Raw genomic sequence first — 17,123 nt, 5'->3', positions numbered from 1 at the left:
TTAAGTGGGATTATGACTTAATTAAAGTTTAGCATAAACACTTATTTGCATAAGCCGAACTGATAAAAGACCCTGTATTTCTTGAAGTATCTGGAATATCTAGAAGTTATGTTAAATTTTGTTAAAAAATCTAATTCTTGTCGTAATTATCCCCTATTACACAATATGCTAATGACAGTGTTTGTTTTTTTATATGATAAGTCTAAGGGAAACTTTGAATCCTGCTTTTAGTTTTATGCTAAAATAACAGGAATAAAAAAAGTCTAAGAACTGTTGCTTGAATTTAGTCTCTTTTGTTTTTATACCTGTAATTACAACAAAAAACTGTAATAAAGTCTTGCAGGGCAATGTAGGTCAGTGTAAAGTGGTTATTTTAGCAAAATAAAAAAAACGCTTAACCAACTCATCAGGCAACTTGAAACATGTATTTCACCAAATATCTTCACAGTGATTAAAAATCTAAGGATAGATTGCAATGTTCCATGAAATCCTAGTTTTGACCTGAATAAAATTAAGGATGATCTGATACCAAAAGTTGGTACTTTCTTGGCACTGACCAAATTTAGCTGGTGTTACCAAGTAGCTTTTCATGAAAAGATACTATTGTTTTGTGCCCTAAAGTATGAACAGCATATATTTAAAGCTATTAGAAACATAAAATAAAAAGTTTAAGATCTGGACCTGAGAGGAGCATCATATTTAAGGTGATTGCCTAGCCTGTTTAGCTAAAGACTAAACTCTACAACTGATTTTCTGGAATGTGATTGTATGATCAAGTGATACCCAAGTAAAGATATAAAAATAATAAACTGTCTAATATCATATCATATATATGTCTAATATTATATTGTAAAGTGTCTATATTATAGTTATAGCACTGCTGCAAACTGTCTTTAAGTATGGAGTGAATTTTGTTCCATTATTGTTGCAAGTAACAAACACGTTTTGTAAATTGAAATTTGAAAAAGAAATGCAATCCAGAGACGGAACTTTGAAAAATGTTTAAACCTGTTATTTGACCAGACCAAAACGACCAAAAGGGCTAAAAAGAATAAATTAACTCAGCCGCTGTTCTTTTACTCCTGGGACGGTCATGCCTGACATATAAAACTGTTATAATTTGGACAGTAAATATATCTTTAATGTAGTGGTAAGATGCTGTAAATTTGGAAGTATCATGTATGTCCCCGCAGACGTCACCTTACCGATTAACAGGTTTATTAAAAAAAATGTGTTACACATTTCTCTTTTTCAGATTGAGTTTTACATATTGCACTATTTTCACTAAGGATGTTGTTGCTAACGTTGATGCAATCCAATAGATATGGGTCTCTGATTTTCTCTCCAGAGGAAAGTCTGCCATAAGAAGTAACAAGAAACAGATCATGAAAAAGAGAAGTTTGAAAAGAAAAAAAGGGAAAATTAAAAAAAAAAATGAAGAAAAGATTATGGTTTGCATTCGTTTCTCTAATTTCCATTGATAAACATGTTCTTTGCTTGCAGCAATAATGGAACAAAATTCACTCCATAGTCTTGGGAAGCACTCTGCCCTGTGGTTTCTTAAAATCTTTTTTATATTTTATTGCATCTTTTTTTTGTTTTATTAGTTTAAAAATCAATTAGAGTTTTTTAAAATGTGCAAAAAACCCTTTTGGACATGTTGTGAAACTTTCTAAATGTAAACGGCTTAAATTGTTTTCATTGAACTGATACCAGTGTTTCTTTCTGAATTTTAGGTGGAGTATTGCCAGAGTCCCTATATCCCCTCGTAGAACAAAAAGCAGTTTTTAATCACTTAATGGGCTCCTGGTTAATGACAAGTCGGACTCTCACTCTCCTGTGGTAGGTCAGCTTAGCAACCTTGAGTTTGCTTGGCAACCCAGTGTCCCATGGCAGCCAATAAGGATGTGGCACTGCCACAAGGAAGTGGTCACCATAGACATGAGCCAAAGGGCAGCTGGTGTGTGTGAAAGAGAGAGAGTAGATGCTCATTTGAATAGAGCGTCCTGAATCTGTCGAGGAGCCCTATGCTCTTTAGCAAAAAAAAAAAAACCTGTAGCAGCCTGTAAACATGAAACAATCAGCGCTTTTGTTTCAAAGCTGTTGTTCTGTTGTCATCCATTTTATTTGTCCCCCACCCACATCTCCCCTCCTCCCCCACAATCCCTCTGTCATTTTCCCCCAAACATGAAATCACTTGCACATGGTCTTTTTTTTTTTTTTTTTAACCAACTTCTCTGAGGTCCATTAACCTTCTTTATCTAACGTCTGTCATCGGGCTCTCCCAGGTAAGGTTTAACAGCTTGGCTAAAAGCACTAGCATACATGCCTGTGTTTGGAGTAAAAACAGCTAAAAGGTTCAGGTCGGGGTGTGTGTGAGTCAGGGGGAAGGGATTGTACAGTATGTGTGGGAGTGTGTGAGAGGGAAAGTGGGCGTTAACCCCCTCCTAAATAACCCTGCGCCGATTAAGGGCAGAAACTGTAATTACGCTATATAAAAAAAAACAAAGAACAAAAAAAAAAAAATGCCAGACTGGAGCGCCCATCTGGGCTTCAAGTTTTAACAACACACACACCCATACACACATATATATACATATAAATATATATATATATATATATATATATATATATATATATATATATATATATATATATATATATATATATATATATATATATATATATATATATATATATGTATATATATATATATATATTTATATATATATTAGGGATGGGACGATTTATGAAAACCGTCTGAACCGTTCGGTTCGACTGTCTCGGTTCGATTCGCGTGTGTTGCGTTCGGTTCATGCGCTGCTCCTTTTTCTCATAGGAGAAGCGATTACACTTCAGAGCAGAAGGTGGCGGTACTGCGACCAAAGCCAACCACCAGTAGTAAACAAAAAGAAGAAGCAGCGTAGCCGGGTGTAGCAGGGGAAAAAAATCAGTTGTTGTGGAGAATTGTGTAGGAATGGCGAGTGCGAAAGAACAGGAGTTGGAAGACGCGCCAGCAGCACTTTATAGGTCTGCTGTATGGGACCACTTTGCATTTAGTGACCTACGATGAAGGCGGAAAGAAAGTTGTGGATAAAAGTGCAACAGTGTGCAAGCATTGTGCAACATGTTTTGTTTATGCTAATAGCAAGATGACCAACATGTCATGCTAACCCCAAAATCCCTCATACTCCGTCAGCAACCCCCCTTCCGCCCCGCTGCGCTCCAGACCGGCTGCTCAAAGCAAAGCCTACAGCCTCCACTGTGGCTCCCGTCCGTTCCCCTCTGAGTCCCTTGGAGATGGTAGAGAGCATGCGCGAGATGATTAAATTCAAAGTAGTAAAACATACGGAAATAATCCGGGGTTTCCGCGGATCATTTAAAATAATTACAATCCATTATTTTTGGGGTGATTTTTTCATTAATTTCATAAATTTTTATGGGATTTCGGTGTAACAATCAACATATACCGAATCGAACCGAACCGAAAACCGTGACCACGAAACCGTGAATCGAACCGAACCGTGGATTTTGTGAACTGTTCCACCCCTAATATATATATATATATATATATATATATATAGAGGCTGGGGTCTACCACACCAGGCAGGACCCCCGGTGCAGACTGTGCAAAGATGCCTCTGAAACAATACAGCACATAACAGCAGGGTGTAAAATGCAGGCAGGAAGTGCATACATGGAACACCACAACCAGGTAGCTGTCATAGTGTACAGGAACATCTGCCATGAGTATGGGCTGGAAGTCCCAAGGTCAAAATGGAAGACACCTCCTAAGGTAGTTGAGAATGACCGAGGCTAAGATCCTATGGGACTTCAAGATCCAGACTGACAAACAGGTGATGGCTAACCAACCAGACATCGTGTTGATCTACAAACAGCAGAAGAAGGCAGTAGTGATAGATGTGGCAATCCCAACATCAAGAAGAAAGAACACGAGAAGCTTGAAAAATACCAAGGGCTGAAATAGGAGCAAGAAAAGATGTGGAAAGTAAAAGCAGCAGTGGTGCCAGTGGTAATTGGAGCACTGGGGTTTGTGACCTCCAAACTGAGAGAGTGGCTACAGCAGATTCCAGGTAAAACATTAGAGGTCTCTGTCTAGAAGAGTGCAGTCCTAGGAATAGCTAAGATACTGCGCAGAACCCTCAAACTCCCAGGCCTCTGGTAGAGGACCCGAGCTTGAGGATGACACATACCACCCCACAAGGGGTGAGAAAATAACTTAGGATCAGAAGGAGCCCGATCTCAAAGGCAATAGTAACAGAGTCGACGGAAGGGGTTTAAAAAAAGTCGGATGTGCCACGAAAACATTATTTAAAGAAGAAAACTTTTGCGGCAGCCAGTTCTTCAAAATTAAACAATATAGACAACTCTTTCACAGCCGTGTAAAAGGTATAATAAAAAGATCAGTGATGCAGCTTAATTCTGTACTAAAATGGTTAAAGCAAAGCGCTGTTGAATTATGGGCCCGCCTCCCATGATTGGTGCAGCCTGTTTTAGACCGCAGAATTTTGAATCTTAATAGACTGACCTATGCCCCCTGCAACTCTAGCCTGACCGGCCAGGCTAAAAAAAGAAACAGCTTTTTAACATGTCAAACTATCTTTCTGTTTTAATCTCTCCAAACAGAAATACCAACATTCTCCCCCCTGCAAAACACCTTAAAGGAATAGTACACCCAAAACATGATTAGCCTTCATTTTCTACTCACCCCCATGCTGAACAACACTCTGGAGTACTTTTTTGATATCTCAAATGCATCTGGAGATCTGGGAGGCTTCTTGCTGTCTGCTGACATTCAAATAATGGAGGTCTATGGTGTCCGAGGCAGAAAGGTCCATAAAAGTCCACAAAAAACGTGTCAATATTCCTCCATACTGCTCGTCCAATGTATTCCAAGTGTCCTGAGTTGTTAGCATCCAGAATTTACTCGAAACGAAGTCATTTAGAATGTTTTTAGAGCATAAACAGTAGTGTATAGGATTACCTGAAAGCGCGCGCCTGCGAGCTCACGACGCTACAGAAACCGCGGCAGACCAAACCAGGCGAAAGTGCGCATTCAGCTCGGCAAAGAACTCATGCTCTTCCTCAACACTGAAGTCCTCAGACATTCTTCTTTCGTTGTTTCTTTCTTTGCACAGGTAAACAGCACATTTCTTCTTCTACGCTTGCATTATCGGCAGAGCAGACGCTGAATGCGCACTTTCATCTGGTTTGGTCTGCCGGCTTCCGTAGCGTCGTGAACTCGCATGCGCTTTCAGGAAATCCTATACACTACTGTTTATGCTCTAAAAACATTCTAAATGACTTCGTTTCGAGTATATTCTGGATGCTACCCACTCAGGACACTTGGAATACATTGGACGAGCAGTATGGAGGAATATTGACACGTTTTTTGTGGACTTTTATGAACCTTTCTGTCTCGGGCACCATAGACCTCCATTATTTGAATGTCAGCAGACAGCAAGAAGCCTCCCAGATCTCCAGATGCATTTGAGATATCAAAAAAGTACTCCAGAGTGTTGTTCAGCATGGGGGTGAGTAGAAAATGAAGGCTAATCATGTTTTGGGTGTACTATTACTTTAAGGAAAAATTAAAGAGATTTTTAATGTCAGCCAGTTTTACTTGTCAAACTGATACAGTTATGTTAAGAATAAATACATAAATAAAATCGGCCAATACCAATTACAATTGCTATATTATACTTCCCTAGGTTGTGGCAGTAATATGCTGGGGTATGCAGTACTAACCTGACTCCGCCAGATGGATTTGCGCCACATATCCATCTGGAAACCTTCCGTTGAAGTAATTTTGGGAAGGGGCGAAAATACGGGTTAGCTGATTGGCCTATGTTGGTGATAGACGGGCCAAATAAACCAATCAGATCAACGAAGCATATGACGTACTAACAGAGTGACGACGAAAACACAACCACAAGCCGCTACTCTTGCTGCTGCAGGTAAAGGCTCGTTAGCTCAGCAAATAAGCAACATGTCGGCAAAGAATATTTTCCGTTTATGTTTTTTCAGTGAAGAAATACTCCGATAAAACTTGCTCGATAGCCACGCTAATGCTAGTTTCATCGGCTGAAGCCGCCATTTTCTTTAGACTGAACTGTCGCGCTTCTCGTTGCGTCACACCTCAACCCGCCTCAAAGCCAACACTGATTGGACGTTCGTTTGGTAAACTGCTCCAAATTTTCTTTAATGGAAAGTAGCCAGACTGATCTGCGAGTGAAACCTTGAAAGCTCGCGAGATCAGGATGGTCTCACGAGGCTAATGCAGTACTAAAGCATACTGGAGTTGATGGGAAGATAAAAGAAGCTAAAAACAGGCTCATCATGAAAAAAAATAAATAAATTGGAGCTATAAGGGAATAATTTAGGCCAAATTACATTTAAACTTTACTTTTATATTTTGCAATGGCCCAGTCAAAGTCCAAACCTAGATTATATAAGACATTTTTACCAGACATCAATATTGGATCTCAAAGATGCTCCCAAAAATAAAAAAAAAACATGATCCTGTCAAATATCATTTGGTATTTAATTTGACAATATCGGTATTGATTAAATATACAGATCCTAAATGTTTAAAAAATGTATATATTGGCAAACAACCACTTTAGTGTATTATTTTCATATAACTCTTAAATCTCCAGCAACTAGTTGGCAGTTCAACACATGAGACCAGTTATGCTGCTGCTCCACTCCCAGCCGTTGCAGGGTAATAAAAAGATCTTGTTGGCTTTTCCAGAGCTGAATTATTTAATAGCCGCAATATATCGTCTTTGTTTATATATCACAATAATTGGGATAAATCGTGATACGTAGCGTAACACTAGATTCTTGTCAATTTGCACCCCTCCTCTCCATCCAATCAGTCTGAGCTTAAGAGTTGGAGGAGAGTTATTCTGCAAAGTCCAAATTGTATGTGGAATAAAAACAGATGTGCATGAAACTTTTCGCTTTAACTAAAAAATAACTTTATAAACCACCAATTTCCCTCTTTCCTGCTTCGTATTTGCATATCATGTAGTTTACTCATATGGTGAAGTTTATGGGAAATGTATGAACAGATCAAAGGTAGGAGGTTTTTAATAGAAATATTTACCTCTAAATAAATATCTTTTAAACTGCTTATCATCCAAGAGAAAATAAAAGAACAGTCAAACCAGAAAGCAGTAAAGAAGATCAATGTTCACAAAAGGGAATGGAGGATTAAAACCAAAGACAAGTGGAACGCTGTGGTGATAGCCGTACTGCTCCACTTGTGAAAACACAATCTGTTGGGCTATTTTTTTGGCATCAAGACAATTATTCTTATCGCCACATCGGCAGACAGGACAATGTTAAAAGAACAAACAAACAAAGAGATCTGGTCTTACCTTTACGTCAGAGAAGAACATTTTGAGCATATTAGAGGAAGGGTAGCGAGTGTAGAAGAACATCAGCTTGGCTTTCTTCAGATGGTTTGGAGACAAGCCTTCCTGAATCTGAGATATGAATGTTAAGGAGGTAAAGGGAAAACATTTTTTTGTAATCTCCTGTACATCACTTCAAATGACCAAGTTCTGAAACATGAAGAGGTTTTTCAACTCGACAGAGCTCAGACAGACACATAAACTAAGACATTTTTTATGGTTACTGAAGAAACTTAACACAGAAATAACAAATCATGCAATTTATAATTTTACACCTTTTCTGCTTTTAGAAGCTGAGCTTCATTTTAAAGAACAAAAATGGAAACCCTGCAAAATCTTTTTATTTTAACAAAAATAAAAAGAAGAAAAACTATTAAAGCTTTTAATGAAGAATGCCTGCTGTGTTTGTCTTAGACTTTCTGTTTAATCTAACCTGACCTCAAAACAATTATAATAAAACTAAATTATTGAAACTTTAATGTTAAAATATTATTAAAATATAGCCAAATAAAAAACAGCAAGTATGAAATATTTTACTCTCCGCTAGGAAACCATTAGCTTGCAAGAAAAGGTTGTTTACATGCTGTTAATAAGTCTTCACACTACTTTCAGTCATTTGGGGTATGTTTCCTTATATGGAGTGAATTTTGTTCACTCCATTTAAGGATGTATTCCAAAATGAAACCTTGAAAAACTTCATCAAAAAAAGATTTTGAGAGGAACTTTTTTGTTTTCACTGATTTTTATATATTTTTCCTATTACAATTTTTGAAATCTGATTTAATTTTTAACATTTTATTTTTTTATTTCTTAATTTACAATTGCATGTAATGGATTACATTTTCCAGATAACATTCTATCCACTTCAGTGGGTAGGCTTCAGGCTAGAGTTATTAGTGAAGAAGCATTTCTATTAGTCTGCATGATGCAAGCAAAAATATTCATATTGGTTTATGTGTGTTAAGAGCGAGCTTTTGAAAGGGGCTTCAAGTGACAAGAATATGATTTGTAAAGCCCGGTTTAAAAAGAATGTCATTTGTAAAACTTGAAAACATATAACATGTTTTGAAAAAGTAAAAAAAAAAAAAAAAGTTGGAAAAAGAAATCTGAGAAAGCGACATATCTACTTTTAAAAACATATTTTTGGTTAAAGGCATAATAGAGTATTTTCACAAATGTTCTATAGACCCGCCATGTACCTGTTGTTAAGAAGGAACGACTATTAAACGTGTGCGAGAGCATGCATGTGCCCATTTCTCCTCGTGCACACTTTTGTTTAAGCGTTGTTGTTTGTATCGCTCATAGAAGCTTACTTTCCAAAAGACGATTTGCAATTTTTCCACTATGTCAGCCTCACCAATGCTAAGTCGAAATGGGGACGAGCATGTAGGACATCCTTACGTAAACATATCAACAGAATGATGAGAATTAGGAAGACCACTTATTTTGATTATCTACCCGGAAAAATAACATCCTCCACTATACCTTTTCTTTTCTTCTCCTGAAAGTTCAGAATTTTCATAATTTATAATGTTAAAAAGGTATAAAAATCCCCAAATTTCACCTATACCTTAAAAAAGGCGTTACTCTTTAATCAACAATGTTAATCTACACCAAGCTGATCAAACCAATCATTTGAGTTCAATCCAGCTCCATATTTGACACAAGATTGTGGTATTAGCAGCATCTGTCCAAACCAGACTTACAAATAAAAAAAAATCTTAAAATAAGAATATTTGCCCTTAATTTTAACATGTAAATATGTGTTTTTTTTAAAGCGTAAAATAAGATAATCTGTTATTATGCACTTGTACCTAAATGATTTTATTCCAATGGCAAATTGTCTTACTCACCTACTCAAATTCAGGGTAAAACACACTTATTTCAAGAAAATATATTTCACTTTTTGCAGTGAGGCATTCCCTTGATGTGACACTGCAAAGACTGATCTAAAAATAATAAGATTTTTCGAGAAAAAAAAAAATTATTATTTACCCTTTAGTGAAACAATTAAGACAATCTGTGTCTCTAAAGTAAGATCATTAGATATTATGCATTTAAAACAAGATAACAGATGTATTTATTTATTTATCTAATGTAAGTCATTTTATTGCAATGGTCTTACCTGTTCAATTCAAGGGAATATTCACTTATCTCAGAAATTTTCAACACTTTTTATTGATTTATTTAGTACTTCCGTATTCGCTATCCACTAGTGCTGAAATGTAGATACTTTTAGGAGATCTGGTACCTATGTGTCACTCTACAGCTTTTCCATTCAGTAGTCTTTTAGAGAAAGTTGCTTTAAATTGTCAATGTGGATGTGAAACATCGTTATCAATAGAATTAACTTGTAAAAGCTTGGAAGAAATTGTCTCTTTGCTTTTTTTGGCATACATTTAACAGTCGAGTACAACGCAACCAAAGCTGCAGTATATGTGAAAGGGCTGAGATGGTTGGAATATGAAAAGGCAAAAAGAGGTCACTCTGTTTGGATAAACATGTATGGCCTAAAACAGACTTACATGGAAGGTTTTGGAACCTTCTGACTCATTACTGAGTGGAAAACATACATTTTTATATCACATGCCCCAATTTAGCTTAAATTCATATAAACAAAGATGTCCTGGTGTTGCGATAAATCCGGTCGTTTAAACCCAAAGCAAACACTAGCACCTGCCGGCTTTTGATCCAATCCCAAAAACACCCCTGCATCCCACAGTCTCTGCGACAAAAATCATAATTTTGAGGGCCTTGAATTCAGGGGTGCCGAGAGCATGTGTGTCTAACAGCAAGTGAGTGTTAGTGCGTTTGTGTGCCGTGGCAACAGCTGTGCCCCACCATGCTGCCATTTCCCCACCACATTAAAAGGCCTATAATCTATCAGAGAAGATGAGGCAATCAATGGAGCCCCCTGCAAGGTCAATTAGCAGACAGAAAGACACACACACACACAGACACACATAAAGAAAACCTTAGGGGCCATCCACAGCTGGAAAATAGTGGTATTAAAAAAAATTATCTAAGCACAGGATAAAATCTAAAAACATGCTAAAGTGGTATATTTTAGTTTTCAGGGCTTCCTTATAATCATACACCTCTCCGAATCATAATCAAGCAAACATCTGGAAAGTACCCTGATGCGGCCACAATGTAGAAACAAATCTCGGCGCGATCCATCATTCATTTAGAGGTGGATTCATCAGGTCAGGGTATGAAACAAACACAATCGCATTGTTAACATTCATACCAACCTGTCACTACGCGTTCGTTCAGTACATTTTGTCCGGATTTTGTTCCGTTTTTTTGACACAAACAGACTAAACAGGACTGTGAGTAAACAAGGGTGATATAATATGATGAATAATGAGTAATTGGGCTTTGTTTTTGGGTAATTTTTTGTGTAATAGTAGCTAAAGGTGGTCTCTTAATAAACAACATGTTCTTTTTCCTTCCATTCCTCATCCCCACTAGTCCGCTTCTACCTTCCTATTGGTCTGTGTTTAGCCCCACGCATGTCTGTCGAAGAGCCTGTGGGAGTTGTGCGGAGCTCACTATACCAGCAGTAACTTGACCTTGTTACCAGGTGTGTGTGTGGGGGTTTGTGTGTAAATGGGAGGGCAGGATTGAGAGGCAAAGAGGGAGGGTAGTGGGATAAATTCATATATGAATGGAGGACATCTGCTCAGCTCAAATTTAAAGGATTAAAGATACAGAGACCTGAGTGTGTTTGCTGAAGAAGAAAAAAAAAGGACTTTCAGGTGAAAGATGATCATTGCAAACTGTCTTGAGGAAACTGCAAAAAATAGGAACATCTCAACTTGAATAAAATTATTAATTACTTAACTGATCATTTATATATTGGTGACTTTAATTTGCCATTTTGTCTTTTATTTTTCGATTCACTTAGTTTGAAAATTGAACAAAGATACTTCCCTAGTGGTTGCTTTGGAAACGAGGAAAATTGACCTAAAGGAGTCCTTGAGATGATGCTGTCTTTTTTGCAGTTTGACCCAGTAAAGGCCAAAATCTTTCAACGTTGGCCAAAATCGCATTCTTTTGTTGAAAAGAGCTCCCTGTGACTGCTTTATAAATAAGACCTTTACCCTCAGCGTTGATACTTTGCAAACAAGTTTACTTTAAAAGGAATGAATATCACAGAGAGTACTGGAAAATGGAAAAATTAAATCACCTTCTCTTAGACAATACTGCTTATTTTTACGGTAATGCTGACATTTATACCAGGAGGTGTGATGAAATCACAATAATCATAATAATTCATATTTCTTAAGGAAATAAATCACTATCACTGCAAACTGTATGATAAAAGATATTGATGAATTGTACAAATGAAATTATGTTTCTATTTTAATTCATCAAAATTTCTAACCACCGGTTAAAAAGAAAATATGTCCAATTTGAACCTATTAATTTTATTTGTTTAGAGGCATTAAAATAAAATAGAGATATATTGTGTCATTATATTGGGTCTTTTACTTTTTATATCAGATTAATATTGTTATCGAGACAATAACATTAACATTTTAAAATAAAAAATAAAAAATTCCCATTTTCAGTCTATCTAGCAAGTAGCTGCCACACACCAACGATGAATTTTTATTTCTTAAAAGAATAGTAGCTGACATGTTTTAATTATATACTTCTTTTTTTTTTTTAAGTACTAATGTTCTTATTGTACGACTTTTTGTACCTTTTGACATTAGGGTACATTTGGTCAAAAAAATGTAGAGACAACAGGAAACAAGGCTCCATTAGTATGCTACTGAGCGCTATCATACGGAAAGCAGTTTTGAGTTTTAATGGCATTGTTTACAACATTAAGTGATTTTTTTAAATAAAAATAAAGTTGTGAAACTATAAACTGTACTTGGAAGAGCTACTGAATGTATGAAGCTACAAACCAAATGTGGTAAGTAAGTTTTGCCAATTAACTTGTAACCCGTACTAGCTAGTCATTGGCTATCAACCCACAAGCTAGCTAGTTTTTCACTCAAAAGAGTACTTAGCTTACATTTTGTTTGGATTTTTTTCACATAGTTTTCTCTCAACAATTTTTTTTTTTTGTTTTGTTTTTTTAATGGATATTTTCCTTTTTTCACCATGTTAAAATCAGAGTAAATTTGGAAAAATCTAGAAGGAACCAACAGCATGTTACTTAGGATTATCGTAAGAAAAGCAGTATTTAGGTTTTGATGGCACTGTTTAAAAACTTTAAGTAATTTTAAAAATTCATGTTAAGTATTACAACAAACTTGATATATATTTCAGTAACAAAAATGTGATGTACATATGGTGAAGCTAAAAACTAACAAAACTTACTAAATTTAGCTATCGGCAAATTCAAAACTTTTAACTCTGTCAAATTGTTAGCTTAATAAGAATGTGATTTTGAAAATATACCGGGAAAAAAATGCTTTAAAGCTTAGTCTTTGTCTATAAATCAATTAAGCATTTCAAAGATTTGTTTTTCTTTAACAAATGAATAGAGGAGCATTTTGGTATGAATCGGCTCAACAGGATCAAGAGCCACGTCAAATATTTCTTGTCTTTCCATGAAAGCAACATCTAAATTAGCTTTGAAGACGACGTTGTAATTGAAACCCCATCACAGCTGCAAGGAGTCCCCGTTTTTCAGGTTCAAAGTCTTATTTCTCTTTTTACTTTGTTGTTCAAACGTGCGCATTTGTGCACATGTCCCTGTTTGCTTTCTTGTCTGAGTCAAAGTGAGGTGGCCTGGAGATGCCCCCCCATATAAAAGGTTAGGAATGAAAAGATAAACAGCTACCTGCAAACACCTGTCCACATGCATGCGCCATGAAAGAAGAGGGGGGAGTGTTTCTGCGTGCATGGGTGTGTGCACTAAACATACACAGCTGCCTGGCAACTAAGAACGACGGACCAACAAATGAAAGTGAGTGGGTGGGTTTCAAAAAACATTAGGGTGAAGGAGATGGAGCTAAATAGGATAAAGACGAAACTTCACTTTTTAGATAACACTCTTTTCCTTATTATTGCCAACAAATCTGTTACACACAACTTTAGGGAGCTGCCGTCAATAAAACCAAACATTTGCCTGCTCCTCTAACATGCTCTTTGAAATATGATTAGCTTTGAGCTCCTGTGAACAAGGTCTTACCTCACACACATGCACTCAGACAAAGTGAAATATGATTTGCTTTGAGCGTTTATGTACAAAGTCTTTGTGATGAAAGAGAACCTAACAGCACCGGAGTGTCTCAGACAGTGCAAATAGTGTGTGTCTGTGTGTGTGTGTGCATGTTCAAGAGGGAGCTCACTAGCCTCTACCCTGCACCTTTAAACAACACAACCTGCTGCACAGACTTAAAAGAGCTGGAGAGAGCAGCGTGCGACCTGTTTAATCTTCCCCCTCTTGCAAGACCCGGCGCGCCCTTTTCATCTTCCCTACTCGCTGTAGAAACAAGAGGCTTAGAGCAGGAACCAATTAATGCAGATTAATTGATATTAAAGACTTTTTGTCACTTTGCCTCCTGCTGCTGCCTCCCTTTATGAAAAATGTGACTCTTGTGGGCAAGAGAACTAAAATATGAATATCCAGGATCACAGCAAGAGTTTTGAGGCTCATCTTCCAAACCAGTATAGGCTATACCTTGGTTTTTTTTAGAAGTATGTCTAACAGGGAACTCATGAGTTAGCAAAATACTTAAGAAATGTTTGACTCTTCCACAGCTCTTTTTAGACATTACCTTCAACAATCAACATGGTAAGGATACAGTACTGCCTGAGTAAGGAGATATGTCAGCCATATCCTGCAGATCCCCACACTCTGACTTGATAAGGGACAGCGACAGGCCCTCTGGTCCGTGCTGGCTTTCAGAGCTCTGTCTGTGGTGATGGTGACCCATGTGGCCCCCTCCGAGAGATGCCATTTTGGTTCTGAGGCTGACAGTTTCCCGGTTTATGTCCATAGAGTCGGGGGACACCCGACTGTGGTCTTTCGTTCCTGGAGGGTAGCCACCTCCATGTGACCCTAGGGGATTCTGAAAGGGGTAACCCATGAGGGGGATGGGAAACGGGTGGCGAAATGATGGAGGGCTGAAGCCAAGAGAAGCAGTGAGCGGAGATGGGTGGAGCGAGGGATGATGAGGAGGTGGAGGGGGGGGGAGAGAAGGGTTGGTGGTCTCTACTGCGCCGCCACCACTCTTGCGCACTACCAATGGCAGTGCCTCCGTTTGATCGTTGGGTGTTGGCACACCACTAAGCCTGCTGCTCAGCCCACCGAAGGAATCAAGGGGGCTGGGGATGATTACATCCCCAAAGCAGTGCAGCCTCTGGTTGGATGAATGATAATTAGGGGTGGGACTGCCTTCACCATTCAAGCTGAGTGCCAAATTACCGCCACCAAAGCGTGACTCTGGGGTAAGTGGGGGTAGTGGCACAAAAGGTGGTGGACAGGATGAAGATGAGTTGGAGGAAGAGGAAGGTGCAGCTGGTGTGCTACTGTGACAGCTATGATGGTGACTGGCAGTCTGTTTGGGAGAGGAAAAACCTTTGACAACTGTGTCAACAACCTGTGATACGGCACAGTTTAGCTCCTGCTTCAGAGTCTCGGCCAACTGCCTACCCCCACCTCCCCCACCTCCTGTTACTGCTCTCCTCTTTACCCCCCTTTCTCCATTTCTTTCCTCCTCTTCTCTGCTGTCAGCGTCCTCCTCCATTTCTCCATCTATCAACGCTTGCTCACGGAGGAGGGCTCGAGCCCGGTCGAGAAACAGTCCTGGGTCCAGTTCAGAAAGTTCATCGTGGCTGTGCCGTCCTCTGTCTCTGTGCCTCTCCTCTAGGCCGTCAGAGCGGATGCTGTCCTCTGAAAGGTTGCCGTCCTCCTCTCTGTCCCCTCCTCGGTTGGCCTGTCCGTTCACTATATTTTCTTCCTCTTCCTCTGTCTCAGAGTCATAGATCTGGTAGAACTTCTCTTGCAATTGGCGCAGTTGTTTCTACACAAATAAAAGAAAAAGACCATTGTGGTTGATTGTTTATTGTGTGGACTGATTTGTTTGGGAAACATAGATTAACTCTTATGTGATATTTAAAGCTTAAGAAATCAAATGAGGAGGGAAAAAATTGCCCAAAGATTGTGGTCCTTTTTAAAAAAAAAAGGCCTGGTTACCTGCATGTCTTCAAGTTGTAGTTTGAGTTGCCTTCTTTCTTCCTGTCTCTGCTCCTGCCTGGAACAAACCAGCTGGGTGAAACTGTGTTGCTGCTGAGGTAGACGCTGCTTCCTCTTATTCTCTCTGTAAACTTCACCGATGCCAACCACTCCACCTCGTGAACCAGGAGAGCTTAAGAGGGAAGGGCAGTCCCCACGACGGCCGCTTTCCTCCCCTCTGCGGTTGTTACTGTTGCTACTGCCATTTTGATTCTCATGATTGCCTTCTTGGTTGTGGTCGCCGCCGCTGGGACGGACCAACGGGGAGTGACTCATGCCACGGATTATGTTCTCTACGCGGGCTCTCTTGGCACGAAGATGCTCATCGGACAGTCTGTCCAAGTCGAACGAGGTTAAGGATTGAGTGGAGGTGTGAGAAATGTGATTTGAGGGTGGCAGTGGTCTTCCGAAGTTGGAGGAGGAAGATGAAGGAGGTAATGGAGGACCAGGGGAAAGGCAGTCAGATGGACTGTCCCGCGAAGAGTTACTACAGGCGTCTTCCGCCTGAATCTCTGAACCCCCACTGGACAAAGCCCCACTACCCTGCAAAAAAGAACAAAAAGTACCTCATTTGTCAATTGTTAATGTAAACAGCATTCATTTTTAACCTATATTGCTGATTTACTCGTACCTGAAAGCCTGAGTCACTCCCTCCATTCTTTCCTATATTGTTCTTTAATAACTGAGAGATAATAGTAGCCCCAGGAAAAGGTATCATGGCATCCTCATAAGAGTTGGCCCTCTTCAGCAGCTTTCTGAGTACATTCGACTTCTCCCCGTCACCATTGGTGGGCCCGTGGCCGTGACTCCCCAGTGAGCAGTCGCCATCCTGATCGGGGCCGTGTGACTGGTTCATGGCATCAAGCAGGGTCTCCCGGGAACGAGGGAATATAGCACTACCCACGGTCCTTTTCACTCCGATGTCGACACGTCTGCGTTTGGTTTGTCTGGTTAGGAGGGTGGTGCTGTCATGATCAGGCATCACGCAGGGCAGCTAAACAGGCATGTCCAGGGGGGGCCTCACAGTCCAATGCACAGTGAGGGGATTCGCTAAGAAACAGAGTCAAAATGAATTGCCATTGGGTTATTATCGTCAGTCTTATTTGTGTTTTTTTAAACTGTTCAAATAATTAAATAAAAAAATAACAAACAGTTTCTTGCCTGGCTTATATGTTGCTGACAAAAAAAGCAAGAACTGGCTATTTTTTTTTTTTTAAGCGAAGGGAATGCCTTAAAGTAACAACATATTTTAAAATGGCTCAAGGACATATTCCCACATGAACGAAGCACCAAAAATCATTTCCTCTTTCCTTTACATCCCCTTAAGAGGCAATCTTGTTTTCTGCATCTTGGAGCGAGTCGGGTCAACTGGTTCTTAATGCCAGAGGTGTTCCCTTCACTCTAAATTTAACATGTTCTTCCAAGTTGTGTATTGTTTCGATGGTTAACTGTCTCTCTTGAAAAAAAAAAACATA

General features: G+C 38.9%; 1 protein-coding gene across 1 annotated transcript in view; it reads right to left on the bottom strand.

Moving 5' to 3' along the window:
- The window catches only part of prox1a (prospero homeobox 1a), a 46,430-nt gene that overhangs the window by 26,835 nt on the left and 2,472 nt on the right, over positions 1 to 17,123 (bottom strand). The window contains exons 2-5 of the mRNA XM_038280916.1: positions 16,280 to 16,698; positions 15,610 to 16,191; positions 14,216 to 15,436; positions 7,407 to 7,514 (exon numbers count right to left, since the gene is read on the bottom strand). Of these exons, the coding sequence (XP_038136844.1) occupies positions 7,407 to 7,514; positions 14,216 to 15,436; positions 15,610 to 16,191; positions 16,280 to 16,630 (2,262 nt within the window). The 5' untranslated portion in view covers positions 16,631 to 16,698. The remainder of the gene's footprint in view (positions 1 to 7,406; positions 7,515 to 14,215; positions 15,437 to 15,609; positions 16,192 to 16,279; positions 16,699 to 17,123) is intronic.

This window comes from Cyprinodon tularosa, unplaced genomic scaffold (assembly GCF_016077235.1).
Source record: "Cyprinodon tularosa strain WSP-4 unplaced genomic scaffold, ASM1607723v1 ctg166, whole genome shotgun sequence".
Classification (NCBI taxonomy): Eukaryota; Metazoa; Chordata; class Actinopteri; order Cyprinodontiformes; family Cyprinodontidae; genus Cyprinodon; species Cyprinodon tularosa.
The sequence above is the reverse complement of the archived record's forward strand: the minus strand, read 5'-3'. Positions and strand labels throughout refer to the sequence as shown.